Here is a 25,360-nt window from a genome sequence, read left to right as displayed (position 1 = left end):
GATTCATTTTGTGTACTCCACAATGGAAACCATAAGGACTCAAAAAATGAATGAAATCCCTAAAACACATTCTTCTCTGTCCCCCCTTCCCCTGAACTCAGCTTTCCCCTGCTGGGCTCTGCATGAGCGCTGCCCTTTATCGCCTCCAGAAGGAGCCGTGCTGTAACCTGCCACACTTCTGAGGAAAGCCCCACTGAGCTGGAGTGGGGTGGCTGCCTGAAGATGGGCTTTTGAACTAAATTTGCTACAGGATTCTGAGTAAGCAGGTGAGAGGGGTGATTTCTGCAAAGAGGTAGAGATCACATTGCTAATGAGACCACTCAACATGCACAGAGAATGTCTACATGACCAGAACAATTTCACCCTCTCTAAGGGTGGTAAAAACACTTTATGTGAGTTGATCATTGTCTTGGAAAGTAGTTTAATTGTAAATATATAAAATATATAATTTAATATACATAAATAAGAAATAATAAGATATGCATGGTGTAGCAATATTCATTACTAACCTACATAATTTATATTGGTACATAATTTCAAGCACACTTAAATAATGGAAATATTTTGAAATCTACCCAAAAGAAGATACTGTATGTTTGTTGCTCAGCATTTTTATTTGCTATTACAGAGAGATGATGGTCTCTAGTGAACTCTGTATAGGACTACAGCAAATCTGAGGCTTCAGGATAGATTTAATTGCTACTATTAGCTTTTTAAAACCCACTGCACACTGGGGAGTTGCTTTGTCAATTTTAAACTCAGTTGGGGCTATTGGATGGACAAGGCTTTAGTGCCTTGGACTCTTTTTACTGAATTTTAACAGCCATTTTTAGAAGGCTTTAGAGCCAATTCAGGCTGCTTGGCACATGACCTACAGTGGGACTTCAATGGCTTTGAAAGCAGGATTAACTTGTCCCAGTGCTGTGTGCCGTGTCCCTGCGTGTCAGATCACACGAGGTAAGCCTGCATCACAGATCACGGTGCAAATCTGCAGCCGCGGGCTGTGGCTCCTGCAAGGGCTGGATGGCCTCGGGCCCTGCAGGGCACAGCCCGCAGCTGCAGAGGGCAGCTCCCAGAGCTGCTCACAGCCCCCAGCTGCAGAGAGCAGCTCACCTGCCCCTCGCAGCGGCTGCGGCTGGGAAAGGGCTCTGGGATGCCCTGGCAAACAGACCACAGCACCCAGCTGCAGAGCAGGAGCCAGCAATGGGGCTGCACAGCCAGCTCCTGACTCGGGACTGCCACAGCAGAGGATGATGAGAGGGTATCAAATGAGTCAAGTCTCACATGCAGTGGATACACCTGGGCAGGTCTTAAATCACTGATTCACTGTGAAGTGTTTTCACTGCTTGTAAAATAAAGTGGAAGTGCTTTCCTCCAGAGAGAATTAATGCACTGGTGTTTATCTGCCTCTTCAGAAGTATAAAGTGCTATACAAACATGTTGCCAGAATGGCAGGAAGAAAATTTACCTGTGACTCCTTGATTGCTGTGTATTCTTGTCACTACCATTTCATAAAGATTTGGTATCAAGGTTATTGATAGGATGGTCAGTGCCAGACTCCTGTGGCACAAAGCTCTCCAGGTCAGGGCCCTATTCTCCTATTTCCTCACAATATTTGCAGCAGCTGCAGTAAGGAGGCCTCTGTGGAGACTTTGAACTAGTAAAACAAACAAAAAAATGCATCTTATCATTTAATCCACACAGATGATTATGTATTAAATATTCATGAATATGTGTATGTTCTCCCATATTTCAGCCTACAGAATTTTACCTATTTGGCATTTATTCTATGTGTAATTGGATCCTTACAGAACATCTTTCTATATACTGAGCCAAGTTCTTCCTTTTTCATTTTATGATTATAAAGGAATTCTACACAGGCTGTATTTTTTTTCTTTTTGTTAAGTCTTCTATTGAGCAATTCCCTTCCTGATTATTTACTGAGAACAGGATGGAAAAGGAGAAGTTTCAGTCAGATCTTCCAAAACAAGACAGAACACGCCCAGAGGTAAAGTGCATGCTCAAGTAGAATTTGAAACAAGTTTTGTAACATACTTCAGGCATAATTTCATATTCTATATAAGAAATGCAGATTTCTAGATAATCTTGGCTGCTTGTGCTTCAGTTGCACAGAGCTCTTGTAAGAGTTCATGGAGATTTCATTAGCTCTGTCGTAAATTTGTATTTTAGATTAAACATACCCAGAAATCCATTAACATGGAAAATTCCATTATATAGACAGTTTGGAAGTCTGGCACAGTTTTTTTCAAAACCCTCTTAAAAATCTTAATTCATTCATTTGACTACAAACAATATTCATAAATAGAGCTGTAAAGTCAAAATTGACACATGGCACCAGGCTACTCTTTAAGTACCTCTGACCTTCAAATTAGAGTACACATAGCCCTAAATTTCCAGTGTCTCACTTTCTGTCTGATCTTAGATGTGCTGATGATTGCCCTAATGTCATTTAATTTGCTGAGGTAAGCAAACCTAAAAGCTATGTGCAAGCAGTTTCACCCTTCCATGGAGTAAAGCTCTGATCTGGGCAATCATTAATAGTTTTAATGATGCTCATGGTAACAGGTGGGGCTTTTGAGACCTCAAGTCTAAAGTTTACACAATAGCTCCTTTTTGTTGTTGTTTCTTCATGGAAATTTCTTGCCATTGTGACTATAATAAAAACCTTTAGAACACTGACAGAATGTACTTTAAAAGCCCCAAACTCCCCAAGAATTATAAAAGTGAGAGCATGACCTGAATGGTGTTTTGTAAAGATGAAGCAGTACAACTTTGTAAGGGAACTTCTGACTCAGGTGCCTGAGCTGACCTGGGTCCCAGGACTGCCCACCACACCACCACATGACAGTCATCCTACGGTGGCCTGGGCTCAGGTCCTTGGGCAGGACAAACCTAGAATTACGTTACAACTTTCAAAAACTTCTTAAAGGTCTTTTGGACACAGGGGCAGATGTGACAATCGTTCCTTCTTGGGAATGGCTGTCACATTGGGAATTGCAAGACGTGGCTGGTCACATCCGTGGTGTCGGGGTTTTGCAATTGGCGAAACAATCCAGGAGCATTGTGCAAATTAAGGGGCCGGATGGGCAATTGGCGTCTATACGTCCATTCGTTTTAGACTATATGGAACCCCTGTGGGGGAGGGACCTCCTTGCCCAGTGGCCTTCCAGCAGCTCCTCAGGTTTTTTGGGCAGAGGTCACTGAAGAGCGCCTTACCTGGAAACTGAATTGGAAATCAGATAAACCAGTACAGGTAATGCAGCGGCCGCTCAACAGACAAAAATTGAAAGCGCTCAATGAGCTCGTCAAGGAGCAGCTGCTTAAAGGCAACCTGGTGGAGACCATCAGAGCTGGTGGCAGAATTGATCCGTAAAGCAAGATCGCGGATCAGGGAGCTTGCAGGTTGTGACTTTGACTGCATCCACATCCCCGTCAAATTAGAATCGGGCCAGTTCAAAAAGAGAACCTTTGATGAACTGCTGGAGATCAATGAAATGCTACAATTTGCTCTGGACAGTTACACTGGCCAAATTGCTGTTGATCGGCTGGCCCACCCACAAATTATTTAATCAAGATGTGGAGTTCTCTCTATCACTAAAAAAGGTTCAGAGCCAAACTCCCTTGAATGCACTGACTGTTTTCACTAATGCGTCTGGAGCATCCCATGAGTCAGTAATGACTTGGAAGGATCCTCAAACTCAGTGGTGGGAGGCTGATGTCACTAAGGTGGAGGGCTCTCCACAAGTAGCTGAGTTGGGCGCAGTCATCAGGGCTTTCGAGAGGTTCTCTGAACCATTCAATTTGGTCACAGATTCGGCATATGTCACAAGTGTAGTGTCCAGGGCAGAAAATGCAGTTCTTCAAGAGGTGTCTAACATCCCATTGTTTAACTTGCTCTCCAAATTGGTTACATTAGTCTCCCGCCAAGAGCAACCTTTCTTCGTGATGCATGTCAGGTCACATAGCGACCTGCCGGGATTCATTGCGGAGGGTAATCGAAGAGCTGATGCCCTTGCCGCTCCTGTTCAAATGTCCCCGCTCCCTGATCTGTTTGGTTAAGCTAAGATCAGCCACCAGCAATTCCATCAGAACGCCCCTGGTCTGGTTCAACAATTCCAACTTACGCGTGAACAGGCCAAGGTGATTGTGGCTACATGTCCCCAGTGTCAGTCCCAGCAGCTCCCCGCACTCAGTTCCGGAGCTAACCCCAGAGGTCTTTCCAGCTGCGAGGTGTGGCAAATGGACGTAACGCACGCCCCTTCTTTTGGCCGATTGAGTTATGTACACATATCTGTGGACGCTTTCTCCAGTGCCATCTATGCTTCTGCCCACACAGGTGAAAGGGCAGTTGACACTGAAAGACATCTCATACAGGCTTTCGCTGTCCTGGGCATCCCCAAGGTCATCAAAACCGATAATGGCCCAGCGTATAAGTCTAGGGAACTAAGAAGCTTCCTACAGCAAGGGGGAATAGAGCACAAGACTGGCATCCCCTATTCCCCGACAGGCCAAGCCGTGATGGAGAGGACCCACCAGAGCCTAAAGAGGGTTCTTGAGCAACAACGAATGGCTGTGAAGGTGGAGTCCCCCCATATCCGTCTCACCAAAGCACTTTTTACCATCAATTTCTTAAATTGTTCATCTGATAATCTGAACCCTCCAATCGTGTGACACTTCGGGCAACACGAGCAGCTGCAGCTGAAAGCCAGGCCTCCGGTCCTTGTTAAGGATCCGGAGACCTGGAAGATGGAAGGGCCATTCGACCTGGTCACCTGGGGGAGGGGATACGCCTGTGCGTCCACTCCCTTGGGTCTCAGGTGGGTTCCATCCAAGTGGGCCCGGCCCTTCCTCCCAAAAAAAGGCACCTAAGGTTGGAGTGGTGGCACAGGTTGAGGAGGCCTGTTGGCGAAGGGGGCGGAAACCCTTCACCCTTGATCTCGACCTCCTTTAGGTCTTCCTCAGGGCAGAACCCAATTTTTCCGAACAATTCCTTAACTATATTTCTTTTTTGTTTTAGTGACCCACACCCGGATGGCCCCTTTCCCAATCAACATCATCCTGCTGATGGTAGCGCTCGCGTCCTTCGTTCCACCTTTGGACCCCTGGGTCGTCCCTCAGCCGAAGACAAACATCTGGCAGACTCTTGCCAAAGCCCTTGGCCAGGATCACATATGCCTCAACAGTGGCTCAGCAGAGGACCCCATGTCGTCGTGCCTTGTGGGGATCCCTTTCCATCCAAATGATTTTCCCTCCTCTCTTGCCACCTCTTTCGCTCCTTTAACTTCAAAGAGGGTCGCCAGTCCATTCGGCTTTGACCCGGGGTGGCTTGGAGGAATGGGATCAAAGGGCTGGTCCCTTTAGATACCAAACCCTTTGAATTCAAACTACTCAGCTCCGCCAATGCTTCCCTTTGTTTTCAGTTTCTTCCACCCTTCACCCCAGCCCCCATGGGTAACAGCTTCCAGGTGGTGTGGCAGTTTAAAAAGGAATAGACCAGTGGTGCAGGTCTGTCACCAAAATAAATGCACCGTCCACCCCTGGAGGCAAACCCTTGGCTTTATCCTGGGGTGTGTTTTTTTTTAATTTGCGGAGACCGAGCGTGGGCAGGCATCCCCTCTTGGAGGTCCCTGCACCATTGGGCGGCTGTCGCTCTTTACGCCCAACGTGACCCAAATTAGAGATTGGAAAGCGAAAAATGTCACACTGAATTCAGCCCGATCCAAAAGAGACATTACAGATCTTGACCCCGAGTGTGATTCAGAAATTACTCATTAGTCAAAACCAAAAACAGTTGCAGTTACCTTGTTTTTGCCCTGGGTATCTGCAGCTAAGTCCCTAGGTGAATTGGCCCGCCTAGAGTGTTGGGTTGCTAAACAAGCCAATTTTACATCAGCCGCTCTCTCAGACCGCTTATCAGATGAGGAAATAACAAGGAAGGCGACTCTCCAGAACAGAGCAGCGATAGACTCTCTGCTCCTCCTCCACCATCATTGGTGTGAGGAGTTCGAGGGCCTCTGCTGCTTGAAATTGTCATCCAAGGCCGAGGACGCAAGAGCTTCTATCAAAAAGATGCAAGACCTAGTGCATGACATCAAGCAAGAGACGTCAGACTGGCTGGGGGACATCTTTTCAGGATGGGGCCCTTCCGGTTGGGTGGGGTCGATTTTAAAGACTATACTTTTGGTTATTGTCATTTTAGTTGTAGCTTCAATAGCGTGTTCTATCATTTGGAAATTAATCAAGCGGTTGTTGGGTAGGATGGTTCCTACCCCGGACATTAACCAGGTGGTGGCTTCTGAGGATGGACAGACGGAGGAAGCAGAAGCCTCAGAAGAAGATCAATGGGGCTCTGCCACCTCGAGCCACCCCTGGTTTGGAGATGAATACTCGGACTTTGAGCATGACAACCAAGTTCAGTTTACTTCTGTTTAGACCTTAGACCGTCAGTTGTTTTTCTTTTTAAACAAAAAAGGGGGAGATGTAGTATTGTGTTGGTTTGTTCCATTCCCCCTCTAGGTTAAAATGGTTCTGCCCTGGTTCTCCCTCCCCTCCCAGGTACTGCCTGTCACCCCAGTTGTTATAGCGACTATTGTATCTTTTTACACTCCACCCCAGTTTCCCTAGTAACCGAATGTATCCTTTCCTCAACCCCACCCCAGTGCCCTGCCAGTCACTCCCTGCCACCACCTTCTTCTCCAGAAACTTCTGTCTAGGGTTCGGAGTGATTGGATCAGGGGCCGGGGACCCTCCCTCAAGTTACTTTCATTGGTCTTTTCTGTATGTCAATTCCGTGTACCCCACTCCCCCCTGGATTCCTATTTGCTCCCGACCTGGTTCCACCCCTGCCTCCCACACCCTTTATAACCTCGTGTAATCCTTCCTCCCGTCTCTTCGGTTGCTGGCCTGCCTAGGACCTTTAATAAATGTAGGCTTTGCCCCGACTGGAGAGCGCCCTCTTCTTTCCCTGCTGACCGCAGCCATTCATCAGCCTCGTCCTGCATCTGGCAGCGTCTTCAGCTGTAACGCTGGGCGTTTTCCTGAGGCGCTGACCCGAAGCACGGCTATCGGTTTAAGTGCCCGCCTGTGCTGCTCGCTGTGCTGGCAAGCCAGCTGGGACGCTTTTCTCTGGCTGGACAGCTGCAGGGAAAGTAACATCCTTCTGTTCTGAAACTCTTTCACATGCATTTTGTGGTGTCTGATATACACTGTCAATTTAACAAAAAATGACCTTTTCTATTACTAGAGCTCCGATTGCATTTTCTAAAAAAATCATCTCATATCTTGGTTTTATGGGTTATGTGCGATGTTAAACTGCAAAGCTTCAAATCACAAGTTCATTTGTTTCTGTGCCTTGGGAAGTATTTACTTAAAAGTGAGTACAGTACGCTCGTAGAACTACAAAGAGGAAGAGGTAAAATACACAAAGAACACAAGTAAGGACACAATGCATTTTTTGTCACACATTTTGAAGAGTTTGGTTTTGTTTTTTTTTAATATAATCATGCAACTATCTTGCATTGGGAGAGACAGAAATCAGGAAAAATTGTGTTGCAATGACTGGTATAACCACTGCTATGTAAGTAATCCTTTACTTGGCTTGTAGCAATACCAGGAGCAAAACTTCTGGTCATGATTCCACTTGTACTTTTAAGTGGCATTGCGATCTGCATTGGAGGCTGCTTCTCTGGAGGACACCATATCCCCAGTACATCTACAGAGGAACATTTGCCTCCAGTCCTTAACACTGTGTCTAATTACCACCTATATTTGTCAAACACAATGTGCTTTGGAGCCCTGCACAGCAATAATTTTGTAAACCACTTAAAAATCACATTTGTGAGTGGCAATACAACAGCAAATAGCAATGCTTGATATCAACAAATTGCTCCTCTGGTGCATCATCACTAGAAACTTCTAGAAAAGTGGTTGCTTCTCCCTCAGTTGCAGTTCATGTGCAGAGACTATTTGTTTCCTTTTCTTTCCAAAATACATAGTTTTGAGAAAATACCAGTTGTTGTTCAGATGATAATTTGTACTGGCAAGACCAGTTTATATTCCAGAATAATTTGAGAGTAGAGGGTGTAAAAGAATGGGATAAATATGGATGAAATTATTCTGGACTGTGGGATTTACCTTCTGACACATCTCATAGAAGATTCAGGTTTCCTTGTTCTGCACAAATCAGCCAACCAGCTGAGAGTCCATGCATTGAGCTCATGTCCTCTTGTCCTTTGGTTTTATTTCCTGAAGAGCAAGCACTCTGCTGAGCAGGTTTAAAATCCTATCCAGGATCTGCAGTAGAAAAAGCAGAGTCAATAAAAGTAAAGTAGCATGTGAGGACAGGTAGTAGCTGTGCTTTAAAGGTGTTTCTGAGTAAGCCTTCCTGCTAAAGCTTATGCATCTGGAAGTTAAGCATTTAAGTCGTAGTCACTCCCAGTTCCCCTTGCAGTCTGTGCAGATACCCAGGCACCAGTAGAGGGTGGTTAAGCTCCTCACTGGACAAGCCTCTAAGCTAAATCGAGTGAATTGTCTTCCACAGGTGTCTGCATCCCTCCCTGCCAATACTGGGAGGTCAGACACCTCTGCACAGACACCTGCACTTAGATGCTACCATGGTTAACTGCAAAGCTAGGTGTGCAAATATGAGCCGATTGCTCTACTCTCTCTTTATAGTCCATGGAAACCTGAAGTTCAGGCAGTAAAGGCCAGAAGGAAAACTGCAGATGAGCCAGACTAAGGAGACTGATAGAAAATATACAAGCATGACACAGGGTCAAAACTGTAAACATTTGTGCTGCTGCTCCAGATCACGTAGGCTGCAGGGTGTAAGAGGTGAGGCAGCGCAGAGCTGAAATGCAAGAGACACATGCCTGGCAGAGATCACTGAGGTGAGGCAGTACTGAAGCAGAGTAATAAAATAAAATCAATAGCTTCTTGGATTACACAGTTGTGTAGAAAGCAGGCAGGACAGACTCTGTCCTTCCTATGAGCAAGCAGTCTTAGATATTGAGAAGCATTGGTGGGGGAAAAGTTTTTTTAACATAAGATCTTTATTTCTTGTAGTTGTACAGGCATATAAAAAGACAGCGGGATAAGGCAAATAAACAAATCAAAATAGAAATATAAACTTGCAGTTCACTTTGTTGTTAAAACTAGACTATAAACTGAATGGTTATGGAGCATTACACTGGGTGGTAGAAGTGTCATAGCTCCAGTGAGCCTCTTTACCTCCAGGCACCTAAAAGTTTGGTGTTGCACTTAAAATCCTCTGTTTGTTTATCAAATACAAATATCTACATAATACACAAATCCCCAAAAAGGCAATTTATTCCCTCCCCATCTGTTATTTCTTTCAGAAGAAAAATCATCTTGAAAAGAATTCCTCTATAGCATTAAAGTATCTGAGGAAACAGGTCAATAAATCAATAAATATATTTTCAGTTGTTGTAGCACCTTTAAAGCCCAAATGCAAATTTTGTACATTTATTCATCCCCTATATGTAAAGACAGTAATTTTAGGACACTTTCCTATGGACTGAGAGCAAAAGAGAAAAACAAAAGTGCAATAGTGGCCTGCTGTGTTAGTAATGAATGGATGCAAGACTGATCTGTCCTTTGTTTTATTTAAAAAGATCAGAGCAATGAACAATTCAGCCACTCTTAACAGTGGCACTGCTCTGAGAGAACATGGGTCAAAGTATTTCAGCACTACATTCCTCCATGGGTTCTGAAGGTGCTGGAAAATCCAAGTTTATAATAAGCAGTTTAAAAGCAAGGTAAATCCCTGGATTTCACAAGTGAGAATCAGTGGCAGCAAGCATTCTCCTATATGAACAGGACTGTTTGTTTGTTATCCACTCTAACATCTTCCAAAGAAATGGCTAAGGGTGTGAGAGAATCCAGAAGCATTGGTTCTGACATTGTTCATGCAGCCTGTTGTCCCTCTAGTTCACAAATCTGACCTCTGACAGTGATTGCTACCTGACCTTTGAACAAATGCAAGAAACCCACAGCAGGTAGGTATGGAATAACCTGCTTTCCACAGAAAGTGGCTCATAACTAGAGTTTGCTTCACTCCTGACTCATAATGTTCATTCTCTTTTCCAACCTTTTCACATTTAATTTTGATAACCGTTCTCCTAAACTTCTCATCTTGTTCTGATTCTTCTTTAGCTTCACAACAATTTCTTACAGGCTTTCAAAAGGACAAATTTCATGCCTTGCATCTTGTTTTATAAAAATTCTCCCAGAAATAGCCCAGAAAACAAGGGGTGAGGACATCAAGAGAACACAGGGAATGGAGCCAAGATACAGTTCCCAGAACCTCATATTTTGTTGCAATGAATATTGACAGTTTTCTGCCCCTGCCTGTGAGATTGGGAGAATTCCTTCTGTCAGCTGCTTGTCCAGGTCTCCTGGATAAGGCTGTGCATTCAAAATTTGGGAAGGAAATCAGGTTCTTTCTTTAGGATGCTTTAAAAATATACTAAAATGTATCACAATTATCATCTAAAGTACTAAAACATCACATATACACAGAATACATGCTAATATTGTAATATACACGTAATAGTCATTCCTTACCTGTAACAGCTGGGGATGGGCTTCACTGGGCCATTTGGAATTTAGTGCCAAGGCAAGACCTCTTTCCACGTGCTACTGCTCTGTTCACCCCCCTGGTACAGCAAGCACTCCCAGGGGCTGCCAGCAGTGAACCCTCAGTGACAGTGAAGCAGAACATCAGGCTGTGCCTTGTACCCAGCCAGCTGCCCCTGACAATTCAGGTTGTTTCTAGTTTGACACAGAATGCTGCTGTTCAGGAAGGAGCTCAGGGTGTTGTGCTGCCCCAGACACTGCAAAGCAGTGGCTTCTGGTCATTACTGATCTATTTCACAGTTGCATCTGGTTTTCTGGGGTGAAGTTTCTCTTTATGAACAAATTCTTTGCCTCCTCTCATATCCAATTTGATATTAGGTTGAATACAATACTAGGAACAGTTGGCTGGAGTAACTCATCATTATTTACCTGCACAGGAGTCAGTCATGCAGGCATAACATGCATATTCCAATTCTTTGCTGTGAGTGGCCAGTTACTGTAAAAGTTCTCTACCTTGTAACTCATATCCTTAGGAAGTTACTTTCATTTTGCTAAAGGATATGGCAAACAAGACTTCAAAATTTTGATCTTTATTAATCCATACAGAAATAAAGTGGATATTAAAAACAAAACCGCCATGACATAAAACAAGTTAAAACACTATTTGATTTAATGGTGGATTTAGCATCTGACAGTCACTTGCACATTTAGAGATTATTATATCTCTGTAGTTATTATGAACTGCCTATAGCTTTTTCTTCCCATTTCTGAGTGAAATATTAGTGCAAACTATCATCATGATCTTACACACCACCTGTTTCTGCTAATTTTCTCATCTTTCTGTCATCATGTATCTCCTTATTTTACACAGATTTATCTGTCCTCTACAAACAATTAAATAAATCTTGTAGGCAATAGAACTTTTGATGATCTCGCTGAAACAGTGGAAGTTGTCTGAGATTTAAACAGACAGTAATTAAATATTCATTGCCACTCTCAGAATGAATTAATCCAGCAGTTAAATCTGCACAGCAGCTATTTAACAGGAAACATCTAAATGTGGATTCTAATATATTCTGAGTATTAGTATTTTTTTTTATTTGAGGGGTTATGCACGTGACCTTGTTCAGGAAAGAGTTAATTCACTGATTTTAGATGACCCTCAAGCTTCCAGACAGTGAGGATACAAAGAATTATACAGTAAGACATTGGATTTTTTGGTACCTCACTCCTGTTTATTTCCTTCTTTAAAACCATCTAGGTGATACAATCAGTTAATTAATTGGCATCCTAACTTGTATTCATAGAACTCATGTGATTTTTAAAATTGAATTTTCATAAAAGAGTTTCGGCTATGAAATTATACAATTATTGACAGGGGCCATCACATTATCACTGTGTATAATCATATTTGCTTTTGTATAACAAGGCAGCTTCAAACAGCAACGTAATTACCAAGAAATTAGGGAATGGAGATTGAAAATTGCACTGAAGGCTTCAACACAAGTTGTCATGGCTACTTCTGGAAAAAGAGGGGACCAGCAAGTAGCAACTGGACCAGGGAAAGCCTCTAAAAAGTAGCCATGGGCCCTTCTAAAGTAATGGATCGGGCACAGCCAGGCTGAGTATGGTAACAGGGTAGTGTGGGTGGAAGACTTCTAGAGTAGAAGGTGAGAGAGCCAAAGAAAGTAAGAGGCTCATGTAAAGGAAAAGCAAGGAAAACAGAGAAATGTGTGATGTCAAACTGCCTGAAAATCTCTGGGGGGGTGTAGCAAAGCTTTTGCTCATGACCTCTTTCATTGAATGTGTAAATAGGCTGAACAGCAGCTTGGGCTGCCCTTTTGGTGGTATTTAATTCTCATCTCCTGTGACTAATTAGCTTTGTTCATTAGAAGTAAACAGGATCAAGGGGCAATGTGGATAATGGTGACGGTGATGTTCTATAAAGCACGAGGGAGCAGCAGCCTCAGACACAGCAAAACATTACCAAGATGGGTCACTACAGGTCATCTCATCCATTTTACCCTGCAAAGTGGTGGATGGCTCCAAGGCCCTAACCCAGCTTGTTGTAAGGCCTTGAGACCTTTATCTTCCTTTCATGTTTCAGAGGAAGGCAATGGTGTCGTATCCTTGGTGTGACACACCCCCCCAGGACTCAGCAGCCAGATGCAGGTGCTGGGCAAAGCTGCTCTGCAGCATCCACGTGTTCAGCTGGCAGAGCAGGGCAGGAGCTGCTCACTCCTCACAGCACATCAGCCACCCCACGCCCTGCTCAGCATTTTTATACACCCAAAAATCAATCTTGCACGCCTGCAAGTACCCCCTGATGACAGTCACAGCTTTACACTGGTGTTGGAGAACCTCTGTACAGCAGAAATTACCAGAGAACATTTTGGACCACCCAGTCCTTTTTTTGGAAGAGATGTAATAGAAAACAGCTAAGTTGGCTCAATAAATGCAAGCTATATGTGTTGCTTTCCTCTGACATTCCTGACCCTCTTTTGGAAGATTTCTCTTCTTTCATACATTCCCCAACACATTTTAATGCAGTTAACTAACTCAAACAGTTCAGTGCTCTCACCTTAACCAATTTATAAACACAATCTTTTTTTTTTTTTTTATCTCAAAGGATGTACTGATCTTTTTTCCAAGTAGAACAAAAATACTGGAGAACAAAGGGCAAAATTTTCCATTAGTGTGAAAAGCTCCAGGACTCATTTGAAGAAATGTTGTGAACCATATATTTTAATTGTGGGAGGAATTACAGTAAACACCTATATTTGGCTCTTCAAAGTCAAAAAAAGAACTAAGAGATTTTCTAAACACAACTAAGAGCTTGACTAAGATAAGACAATTATTATATGAAGCAGATCCCATCCTGTAGAAAATTACCCTTCAGAAAATTGTTCCAGTTGTTATTATTTTAACTGCTTAAATAAAACTCTAATTCTAATTAGTGCTGGTTCCAAGATTTGCCATACATCAATATACATGGGTGGCTGTGACTGTACTGTGTAATTTTATTGCATGATGAAAATGCTGTTTTATAAAGCAAGTGTCCTAGAGATTATGTTTATGTTAAACTCACAAACTTCCAATTAATAAAGTGAATAAATTGATCTTTGAAGTGTCTTATCAACCAACATTTTTCCACACCTTTACTAATTTTCCCAATATTTTTTAACTGTATGCAATTTATCCCAGACTGAGGACACTATAGCTGAATACAGTATTCTGAAAACATTTACCCTGAAAGGCAGACTAGACAGAATATGTGTAACTTCACATCTTGTATTTGAAAACCCCATGTTTATAATTCAGAAAAACTCACTATCCCTTTCAGGCACAGCGTTCCAGAGGGAGCTTACTTCAGTGATTGTCTACCATGATCTTCAGGTTTGTTCAAACCTCACATTGTGCCTTCTGCTTCCTGAACATTAAAAGCATGGAATAATTTACATGAGAAAGATGAAGAGCAAAAAAGATCTTGACCCTGTGCAAGCACTGTTCAGCAGTAACTAAAACATCCCTGTGTTATCAACAGTTTTCAGCACAAATCCCAAACACAGCCCCAGACCAGTTACTGCAAAGAATTTTAACTCTGTCCCTGACAAAGCCAGCAGAGTCTAAGCCAAAAATTGTCTTCAAATCATTTATAAGTGTTTATCAATATTATAATGCACATGATTGTACAAAGCTCTACAAGGAGGGAAGTGGTGATGGTGAGAAAGATCCTCTGGCTGCACTCGATCTCCTTTAAGTTCTTACGCTGGGAGAGCAACTTTTTACAGGCAGATCATGATAGGAAAAGGGGCAATGGTTTTAAACTCTTAAAAGAGGAAAGATTTAGATCAGATGTCAGGAAGGAGCTCTTTACTCAGAGAGTGGTGGGGCACTGGAATAAGTTGCCCAGAGAAATTATGGATGCCCTGTCCCTGGAAGTGTTCAGTGCCAGGTTGGAAGGGGCCTTGAGCAGCCTGGTGTAGTAAATGACATCCCTGCTCACGACGTGGGACTGGGACATGAGATGTCTTTCAGGTCCCTTCAACCCAAGACATTCTGTGATTCTATGATTATTATTCTAAGACTACTACAAATTCTTCTTTTATTCCTACATGATAAGATCTTACTAATTTTTCTGCACTATTGCAGTAATCAATGGTAATTTAACCTCTTATATTTGTCTTACATTAATATTTTAGACTGCAGATAGAATTTTTAATTTTAGCAAATGGTGAATATATTTCAGGGCTCCTTTTTTGAGTGAGCAGCTGTGTTTCACACTCTGTGGATTCTTCCACCTGCCAGCACACAAAGGACTACAGGGTCAGCCCCTAGCTGTGCTAGCAGGACCAGAGGAGCCACTTGTTTTTCAGAAATGTGAGGCAAAATAAAAGTAGCTTGTACTCTCTGGGGCTATTTATCTGCAAGTTACTAGGAATTTTGACCTGCATAGGTCAAAATACAGTACTTTAGATAAAAATATAGTACTTAACTAGTAAAACACAAACTATGTGTAGTTGCAATTTATGTTATCAATTATCAACCTTTAAATCTTGGTCTCACCTTAGCTAACAATATTCACCTTTACACTGGGAAGGGAAATCATCCTTAATAGAAAGTTCCTTCATTAATATTCTATTACTTGACCACATAAGAATATAATTATATCATATTATACACCCATTATTTATATAGGATGAGGGCTGCAAAATATTTCCTGCCACTATCCACAAAAAGACTTGTGTGTCAGCTCTGCAGTCCCTAGAAGCCCATGCAGAATTCTCTTAAAGATGGTTGGCATTTTTCTGCTGCTTTCTACATAAACTGCCTTCCAGTTTTTAAGGCTGAACTTATCTAACTTTCTGTGTAATATTTTTAACAATTTCCTTCTAGTTCTGTCAGTTGGTGTATAAGCCATCTCTATTAATTTGGTCACTCATAACATAAATCATATTAGGAGAAAATTAGGCTGCCAGCAAAAACCCTAAAAAAATACAGGGAAACGTCTGCATTTTTCAGAACATTGTGAGAAATATGAATTTCAGCAGGTTCTCAAGCTCTGCTGGAGTGGCAGGGACTAATGAAAGTTACTGTACACCACCCACTGAACAGAGTTAAGTAGACAGTCTGATTAATTAAAGTGTCAGTTCAGCCAATGGTTTCAATTTCTCTTTTTCACAAAATAAAAGCTCCAATAAAAAAATATGGAAAAAACTTATTAGGTTATTTAGGTAATTTCCTGTCCTTGCAGAATAGTCCCTCCAATGCCATTTTTTTTCCAATTTGTTCAATGCAGTTTAAAGGCTTGGAAAGGTGTAAACCACAGCTGATGGCCACAGAAGAATTTACTGTCTGCTAAACCCTGATATCTGTCCTGACACACAAGTAATTACTTTTATTTTCATAACAGTATATTGTCTACTTAAATAATGTCCTTGCACCTCTCTATAGAGTGAATATTCCTATCCTGCAAATACCTAAAGGCTACACTAGAAACTCCCTGCTCATTGTCCTTCAGTGTCTGAAAAGACCTGCAGTGTTTTGAGTCTTGTCAAAACACTTGACAAATAATCCAGATGCAATCCCTTTTTGTAATACCTAAGCAGTGTGACAAGGGCTGCAGTGGTGGGAAAGAGATAAAGTCTCTTGTCTTGCCAGAGGCCAGTGTTCCTGATTTGCTCTGTCTGTAGTGTGGTGCAATCCAGCTGTGTGAATGTAAAATCATATATAATATATAACAAAATCAGAAATACATCAAATTGAAGTAGCAAAGGCTTGGCCTCTGGAAAGTTTGGTTTTTCCTTATTTTCATGTGACATTTTTATAGGTGTTTGTAGCCCCATTGCATGTCCTGCCTTTCCATGTGGAAGCATGCATTTTTACTGTAAAAGTGATCTGGTTACCAAAATTTTAACAGCATTTTTGAACAGAATTATGAATATTGCTGTTACAGTTCTCTGGGATTGAAAACTATTACTGATTTCCATATTTCCCCCAAAGAGTAGCAGAAGATTCCACTTTTACAATGAAACAATTGGGAAGATAAGCACAGGTCTGAATACCAGCAAAGGCTTAGTGGCTCTGGGTCAGGAGTATATAGAGAGACATAATTGAATAAAATCTGTCCTCTCAGAGGCAGGCTCTATTAGATGCATGGGGAAAATGCACTTAAATGAAAATAGTAGCCTATACTCATCTATCTCTGCTATTTCACTGACAGGGTGAGAATTAAAATATTATATTCCAGGCCTTTACAACTTATTTTCTACATTTCTGCACTCACTTTCTCCTCCCTCTGTACTGTACACGTAGTATATGTAAACACCCATAGTTTTGAATGCATATTCTAAGTAAGACACCTCTGTTTATCATGAGATCTTTGTCCTTATACCACATGTTAACTTTGCAGCCATGGAAATGGAAAGAAAATGCTGCTTTTTCATACAAAGTTAAAACTTTCTTTTTGCCTTCCTCCAAGTAGGCAGCAGATCCCCCTGGCTGAAGAAACCACCTGGATGGACATCAATGGTCTGCTACCTTTGGTGTTGAAGAGCTGGAGATACAGCAGTAAATTCTGAGGGCCTTCTGAAGTCACCTTCGTATTAAATGAACGAGGCATAAAATATGTGAGTCACTTGTGGTTGTCTAGGTTCTTTGCAGTTTAATTACAATATCTAACACCATTTGAATACAGTGTTTTGACAAAACAGTGAACAATTGTGGATTAACCCACATGGATGTTATTTGTAGCAGCAAAACTAAGAGAGGTTTAAAACCAAACCTGATTTCAAAGCAACCTCTGCTCCCTCAAGATATAAATTCCGTCCTTAATGTGTTTGGTTTGGGTTTGTTTGGGTTTTTTTTAATAACTGTTCCGGGTGTGTCAGGTAGAATACCTGCCAATTAATTTAAAAGATTACAACCGCTATATGCAAGCGAAGTGGACTTCACCTAAAACTGGATGATGCAACACCCCAGTACTCTAAGGCAAGGGCCTGGAAAACGGGAAAGACAAGCGAAACCTCATTTGTGTTGCCCTGCTAAGCTGCTGGAGCCCGGCTCTGCGAGAAGCCCTGTGAGCTCCGGGCACTCAGCCGTGGGTGTGAGGGAAGCCTTTGGAAGCAAGGAGCGCTGCCCCGGCCGGCGCTCGGAGGTCCCCGGGCGCTGCCGCCCCGCTCCCCTCAGCGCGGCCGGGCGGGCGCCTGCGCGGGGCCGCCCCTCGGGCCCCTCCGCCCCGCCCTGCGGCCGAGGCTCCCCGAGCGGAGGGAGCGGGGCTGGGGCTGGGGCCGGTCCGGGGCGGGGCGGGGCGGCGCTGCCGCCGCTGCTGGCGGGAGCTCGGCGGGGCGGTGCCTGGCGCGGACCGCCCGGCCCCACCGGCGGAGCAGCCGCGGGAGCGCGGCCCGGGCGACTCGGCCGCGGGCGGTTCTGGCGGCCCGAGCGCCGCGCCCTTCCCCGGCTCCATGTCGGCGTGGCTCGGCCGGGCGGCGCTGCTGCTGGGGCGGCCGGGGGGCCCCGCCGCCGTCCCCTCGTCCTGCCTGGGCTCGCTGCGGGGCCCGCGGTGCTGCTGCCGCCGCCGCCTGAGCTGCCTGCGGGGCGGCGCCGAGGGGCTGCTCCTCCCGCGGGGGTCGCGGGCGCTCGGCACTCACCCCAAGAAGGAGCCGATGGAGGCGCTGAACACAGCGCAGGGGGCCCGCGACTTCATCTACAGCCTGCACTCCACCGAGCGGAGCTGCCTGCTGCGGGAGCTCCACCGCTTCGAGTCCATCGCCATCGCCCAAGGTGAGCCGCGACCCACCCGAGCCCGGCTGGGGTGGGAGGGCCGGGCCGGAGCGGGGGCTGAGCCTCCGAAGTTTGGGGGTGCTCCCGCCCTCGCCCAAGCGACTCCTTCGGGCGGGTAGGAAACTCCAGCAGAAGGAGGCATCGAGAAGCGCTCACCCCTGTGTGTTCGCGTAATTGGGTGTAAATGAGGCACACGACCTGAAATTTAGTTTCCAGAAGCATCCGCAGCACCTTTGGAACTTGGCTAAATCGGCCCAATGTGCCAAATCCTCCGTGGGTCTGTCATTCTCACCGGGTGTTTCAGAGAGCCACGGGTGGCCATTTTTCACAATGGGAGTAGCAAAGTGTGTCTCATAAAATCCCCCTGACACCAGGGCAGCAGTAAATTGATTTCAGACCTCTTAAGAGACGCCGGGTTGCTGCTGCTCTGGGAGCTCATTCATGAGTTACACTTCCCTGCCCGGAGAGCTGCCGGCGCTCTTGGAAGTGTCGGTTCTCATTCGGGAGGGTGTGTATGTGCTGGGAAGGTTTACTGATGTACCTCTGAATACAGGGCTATGCAACGCCAATTAAAGAAATTTACAGTGATTTTTCTCGTCTGATCCAACTGTTCATGCCAACTTGACACTGTTCCTTAAACAAATCAAAACCTGACAAAACCAAATCCTCTTAATTACAGCCTCCTTACTTCTAGTTCTGATCCTCAGCTGTAATTTACAATCCCTATTGCAGCGAAGATGATAGCGGGTACTTAAGAGATCAGTGTGCATTTGATCTAGGCCTCTTTGTGACTATGATAGTAGCGTGCCCTTGGAAAGGGCATTTCTGTGTCTTGTGGCTCCTCTGTAGATATCTGGAAGAAAATTTGGGTGGGCAGAGAGCAGGTCTGAGGGTCAGCTGTAAAAGTGTTGCTTTTGTGAAGAGACAGAACCATTCCAGGTATCACTTTGGTTTTGTTTGTAGCATACTTGCATATAAACACTAGTGTTTCTAGTCAGAGTGGGAGTAGTTCGCTTAAACGCCTGATCTTGGGAGCAGCAGCGCTTCTGTTTTGCAGACAGTGAATCAGTTTTGTTTTACAACGCAGAGGGTAGAATGCTTTGAACTGTAAGTTGACACTAACTTTTGAATACTAACAACTAATGCTCTTCCCAAATAAATCCTTCTAAGCGTCTGAAGGATTCTTGCCATGAGGTTTTTGTGTGAGTTTCTGTCTCCTCAGTTACTGCTCCGGTTAAATAGAACGGAACTGTGTACCTGGAGGATCGTGTGGTGGCTATCAAAAGGAGACTAAAATTTCAGTATAGTGTCTCAACTTTTATACAGATGAAAATCAACAGATGGTCGTATTTAATATCTTGTTGCTCAGATGCTGTTAGTTACAATGTGAAAGTCTGTTCTGTAAAATACTGTGACTTTCTGATGATTCAGGATGTAGAAGCAAAGTAACAATAGCATCACTTTGCATTTAGACATTTTACTGCATGGGAGTTTATTAGTTGGTTTTAAGTTTATTCCAGTAGTGGAAATTGCAGTTCATTGTGCCTGAAACTAATCAGTAATCTTGCTGGAGAGATTATTTCAGCAAAATCTCAGTTGTGGGTTTAGTAGTCTCATAAGTAAGAGCTGCATAAAGCGTTGTAGTGCCATCGGACCTCATCCTTGGAGTCAGATTCTTAATCTGCGCATCTGGTTTGATAAGACATTTTTTGTAGATAACCTTTTCCTTTAGGCAGCTCTCTTCATGGGATATTTTTACCAGACTGCCGCATGGTAACAGCTGTCAGCTTTTACCTATAAGAAATTCTGTTTCTTCATGTGTTATGAAAAAAGAAAAATGATAACTGTAAAGGGCTTCTAGTAAGTCTGTTAAATAGAAATTGGAGAAAAACCCTATCTTGAATTTATTGCCCATAGCTGTTTTTGTAGAGAATTATTGAAAGAATTCATATTTTGTGTGAAGAAGGGCAGAGAGGTGTTGGATATGTATAATCACTGTCAGTGCTGTGGAGTGCCAGAAGAAGACAAGGTGGATAGAAGGGCTACACTTGAAAGACAATTAGAGACTTTTCTGAGCTAGGTGTTTGTATTCTGTATTTAAAATGCTTCATTATGTTTAGAAATATTTTGTATGATTGCTCTTTCCTGCTGTTGAAATGGTGACTGTGAAGCAATGACCTGAATAGGTACACAGGTTGTGAGTAGCAGATGAGGGGAGAGCTATTTGTGCCTTGCTTTCTAGGTACTTTCTCTGATTGACTTGTGTCACTTTTGATCTTTACAAATCATGAGTTCAGTCAAGACAATACTGTTTTAGCGATGTTATCAATTGTCTCATTTGCTGGCAGCATGCTGTAGCTCCCAGCAGCTGATTCTTTAGCCGAGGTCCCTGGTTGTACTTTTGTGTTGATTTCCAATGAAAGTGATCAAACGCAGCCTTCAAATTCTCTTCTTTACTGCTTGCATAAATTCCCATGTTCTGATTGAGTCTGAAAAATCAGTCTCTCCTTGATCATGAAATGCCTGTGTAGTTTTGCTACTCTGCTTAAGCTTGTTTTGTGCCTGTGATCTTTTCATAATTCTTTATGGAAAGGGAGGTGTTAGTCCATACCCTTCTTAACACAGTCCTTATTGGGTTAAGTTTTGACCTTCTTCCTTCACTACCTCTTCTGTGCCCTAACAGACCCCATATCAGCTAGGGGAGGCTGTCAGCAATATGGGGAGACCTGGGCACATCAAGAACCAAATGGGGCAAGTTCCTCAACCCGTTCCCAGGCCTACCACCAGAAGGAAGCAGTTCCAGCAGCTAATTGCCCTAGCAGGAAATATGACAGGACACACTATCTGTGGCCTCCGCTAATGGCAGAGGCTGCGGGGAAACCCATCCTTTGCTGCGGCTGCTACGCTCAAGGACAGTCCTCAGGTAGGTGAGCCGTAGCTGGTACCTGTAAGTTAGGTGAGTCTCTGAAGCGTTTTTGAAACTTAAAACATCTGTTTATGCTGTAGTCACGAAAACTGCAGGTGGGGAGAGGTTTGTGAGTATGTTCCTGCCTGCCATCACCTTGTCACCTGTATTACCGGCACGGTCATGGAGCTTCCAGACACTGGGCACTAGAGGTCGGCTAAGCAGCCTAGCTTATGAATAAACACTGACTGAAATTCTGCTGTTTGTTGTAGTGCTTCAGAAGACAGAGCTCTGTGAGAATGTGATGGCTGAGAGCTGAATTTTGAATTCATAGATGTGTTTTGCATAGTAGAAGCTGGGGGGAAGACTGTGAAACTGAACCTTGATAGAATAGTTCTCAGAAAACATTTTGAAAACTCTCCCAATTTAGACTATAATCTGTATCTTACTATCTTAAAATTTAGTCAAAACATCACTGAGCTGTTCTTTCTGAAGACAGCTGCCGATCCTTTCTCATCTGGATTTAGTTTTCCTTCTGCATTGAAGTGTTTAAGTGTTGGTTTTTTTTTGTTTTTTTTTTTCCTCTTTTGAGCCTTGGAAACATGAATAAAGGGTCCCATTTTCCCAGGAAGAGCTTTGAAACAAAGATTTTAAATTTTAGCTTGTGTTTCTTGTAAGAATGTCAGCCACACCCAATAGAGATGATAGATGTGGAATTGAATACAAGTAATTTGTATATTTCTATTTTCATGGTTACAGGAACACTGAAGTAGCAAGTAGGCTGGTTGATTTCAAATGTAATAGTCCTGCTTTCTGTTACTAGAAGTAGTGTCCCATAAACAAGGCTTAGTTTTGTTGGCTTCAGATAATCAGATTTCTCTTGTTTCTTTCTTGCATGATGGAGATGAAAGTGTAAAATCTTTCAGAAAATACGGAGAATGATTTCATGCTTCTGACCTTGTATAGCAATATTCCATTGACAAAAGTGGTGTTAGGAAGAAGATGGAACTTCTTTCTTAAGGAGCTTGTAGTATTTAGGGTTTCTACCTTTGGTTTCCAGGGTATGATATCAGATGATTCGTGGAAGATGCACTTGTAAGCAAGCAGAGCAGCAAGCCTGGTAATGAGGCAGGGAAATACTAAAGGGTTTGACTTTAAGTAAGAAATACTAAACTTGGCGTTTCTGCTGTGTCTTTATTGCTTCCTAGGGTACTGTTGGTCTTTTTTGTGTTGCTTTGCAATATTCTTGAGCCCAGATCTAACTACTTTTCATTAATATTACTAACACAGCGATTATCTAGGGCCTCTAAGAAATCTCAGGTCCTGACAGTGAAAGAATCCTTTATTTTCCCATCTTTTGTTGCAAAGGTGGGAAAACAATTCCTGTTTTCCTATCTTTCTGTAAATACACATAAAATACATATGTATGTGTGTATATAATACATAAAATAGATGCTTTTAGTATATAATGTATGTACATTGTTAGTATATAATGTCTGTACATTGTTATTGAACACAATTCCTTGAAAGCACCCAGTTGCATTTTATATTTTAAGTGGAAGACTTTTGTGAAATGATCACTAAATGAAAGGTCTTTTGAAGTGGAATTTCTTCTTCCTCTGCCTGGTGAGGTTGTGTATTACCTGGAAAACATGCAAAAACACCATAGCAATAAGTCTTGACAACTGGTTTTGTAATTTAATTTGCAGGTTTTGGAGAATGCAGTTTCTAGCTAGATTCTCTTTGAAGGCATGGGATGTCATACCATTCATAATAATGATACGTAAATAATCTGACCAAAATGGCACTTCTGATAGAAAACTGTTCATAAGTTCAAGTTACTGCACCTTGGTTTTGTTAAAAAAAAAAAAAAAAAAAACAAAAACAAAACCGTAGCTTGCAGATAAAGGGCTCCACCTCCTTGCATTCAGCTGGGCTGAATGCAATCTCAGGGAATTCACAAGGTTTTAGGTATTGTTGGGTGAAATCTCATTTGGTGTCAGGAGAAACCTTACTGGCTTATGTTCTGGTGTTAAATTTATGAGCTCCCCAGTTTACTAGAATAGCTTAGGAAGTGTTACAGCCTATGTGCCTCTACTTCCACAGCTTTACAAAGAAAAGTTAATTCAAAAGATGCACTGTCATCAAAGATGAGTGGATTTCAGTGAGGCTTTTAGACACTCTAAACAAGTCTCCTGTGAAAAAGATTCCCTCTGTTGCATGAATCAGATGATTCTTGCTGGTATGAGCACACTGGTTCATCTGCCGTGGTGGTTTAGGGCTGCTTGGATTTTAGTGCCTCTTTTTGTTAGAACTGAATCTGTGCTTACACGACAGAGCATAATTCCATCCTTCTGGAAGTACTTGTCTTGTTTGAAGAGTGATTTCACAGTGCAGGTGTGAGGTTTGTGGTAAGCACTGCCCTCAGCCCCTGAGCTGGGAGAACAGGAGCTGTTCGTGCTGTTGAGCTGTGCCAGGTACCGTGGCACCTGGTGGGGACAATTCTCTCTTCCTCCCTCCCTCACGCCCAGCACATGCAGGTCAATGCCACGCTGTGTGTGGAGCAATGTCATCTACTTCCCTCTCCCTTGCTGTGACCTAGGTCAATACATTTTTTTCACTCTAGTGTTTGATTGCTATTCTAGGAAAAGGTCTTCTGGCAGTGTCTAATTCACAAGTTTGAAGTGCCCTGTCAAGCTGGTGAAATGACAAACTCTTGCAGGCCTGCCTGTGCAAGTTCCTTTATGCTTTCTGACCATCGCAGCCTACACCGGGACTGTTACCAATCTCACTGCTGTGTCAAAAAATGCTAGCTGGTGAAAGAAATATATGTTTCAGATGGAAGGATGTGCTACATTTTGCTTTTGAAACTTTTTTTTTTAAATATACCCCCTACCTCCTGCCCCGAGTCTTGAAGCTCTCTCATGAAGGCAGAGTGCAGAAGGAAAAGTGCTACTGAGGCTCTGCTAGTCATTTTCATTAATATCTGAACCTCATGCATCACAGAATCATAGAATATCTGAGTTTAAAGGGACCCACAAGATTCATCGAGTCCAGGTCCTGGCCTTGCACAGGAGACCCCCAAGAATCACACCATGTGCCTGAGAGCATTGTCCAAGCGCTTCTTGAGCTCTGTGAGGATTGATGCTGTGACCACTTCCCCAGGGAGCCTGTTCCAGTGCCCAGCCACCTTCTGGGTGTGGAACCTTTTCCTAATATCCAACCTTCCCTGACACAACTTCAGGCCTTTCCTTAGAGTCTGCTACAGACAAGAGATCAGTGTCTGCCCCTCTGCTTCTCTGGGCTGAGTTAGTTTGGGCTGTTCAGCCTGAAAAAGAGAAGACTCTGGGGATACCTTGTAGCACATTCCACCACATAAGTGGGGTTTGCAAGTGTCCCAGAGAAGACTTTTCACAAAGATATCTAGTGATAGGACTAGAAGGAATAGCTTTGAAGTGGAGCAGGGTAGGTTTAAATTGGCTGTTAGGAAGAAATTCTTTACTATGGGGGTGGTGAGACACTGGCATAAGTTGTCCAGAGGAGCTCTGAGTACCCCTTTCCTACAAGTGCAGGTTGGATGGGGCTTGAAGCAACCAGGTCTAGTGGAACATGTCCTGTGGGGTTGGAACTAGATGATTTAATGATCTTCAAATCCAGACTGTTAGGCAATTTAGGAGCTGAAGTTTAATGTCATAAACAAGAAAATTGGTGCGTGGTCACTCATGCTAAAACTATTCTGAGAATGTCAGCTGTAACTGTCCACCTTTTAACTACCTGCAGCAAGGTAATGTTTTCTGAAATTCATGATTTTTCTGTTGTGCTTTGGTTTGCTTCCATATTCTGAAATTTTACTTGCTCACATAACTTAAAGCAGGTTCTAGTCTGCTTAAATGCAGAAACTTTGTCTTATTTTTTTGCAGAGAAAACCCTGCAAACAATCAAGTGGAATTGATGTAAAACCCACAGAAATCCAGTCTTAATATTTATAAAGGATCTTTTCTTGCTGGCGGATGCTCCAGTATTGATTGGAAGATTTTAAATAATGACTGATTGCTG

The 25,360-nt window shown here is 43.2% G+C and overlaps 1 protein-coding gene across 2 annotated transcripts in view; it reads left to right on the top strand.

The window, feature by feature from the left end:
* The first annotated feature begins 18,009 nt into the window (after nucleotides 1–18,009).
* The window catches only part of TMEM65 (transmembrane protein 65), a 31,579-nt gene continuing 24,228 nt past the window's right edge, over nucleotides 18,010–25,360 (top strand). The window contains exon 1 of one of the 2 annotated variants that reach the window (XM_036400112.2): nucleotides 18,010–18,399. In XM_036400112.2, coding sequence (XP_036256005.1) covers nucleotides 18,081–18,399 — 319 coding nt within the window. In that variant the 5' untranslated portion in view covers nucleotides 18,010–18,080. The remainder of the gene's footprint in view (nucleotides 18,400–25,360) is intronic. The other variant, XM_036400121.1, reaches the window with a different exon arrangement.

Source organism: Molothrus ater, chromosome 1 (assembly GCF_012460135.2).
Source record: "Molothrus ater isolate BHLD 08-10-18 breed brown headed cowbird chromosome 1, BPBGC_Mater_1.1, whole genome shotgun sequence".
Taxonomy (NCBI): Eukaryota; Metazoa; Chordata; class Aves; order Passeriformes; family Icteridae; genus Molothrus; species Molothrus ater.
Note: the sequence above shows the minus strand (reverse complement) of the source record. Positions and strands in the feature narration are given on the sequence as shown.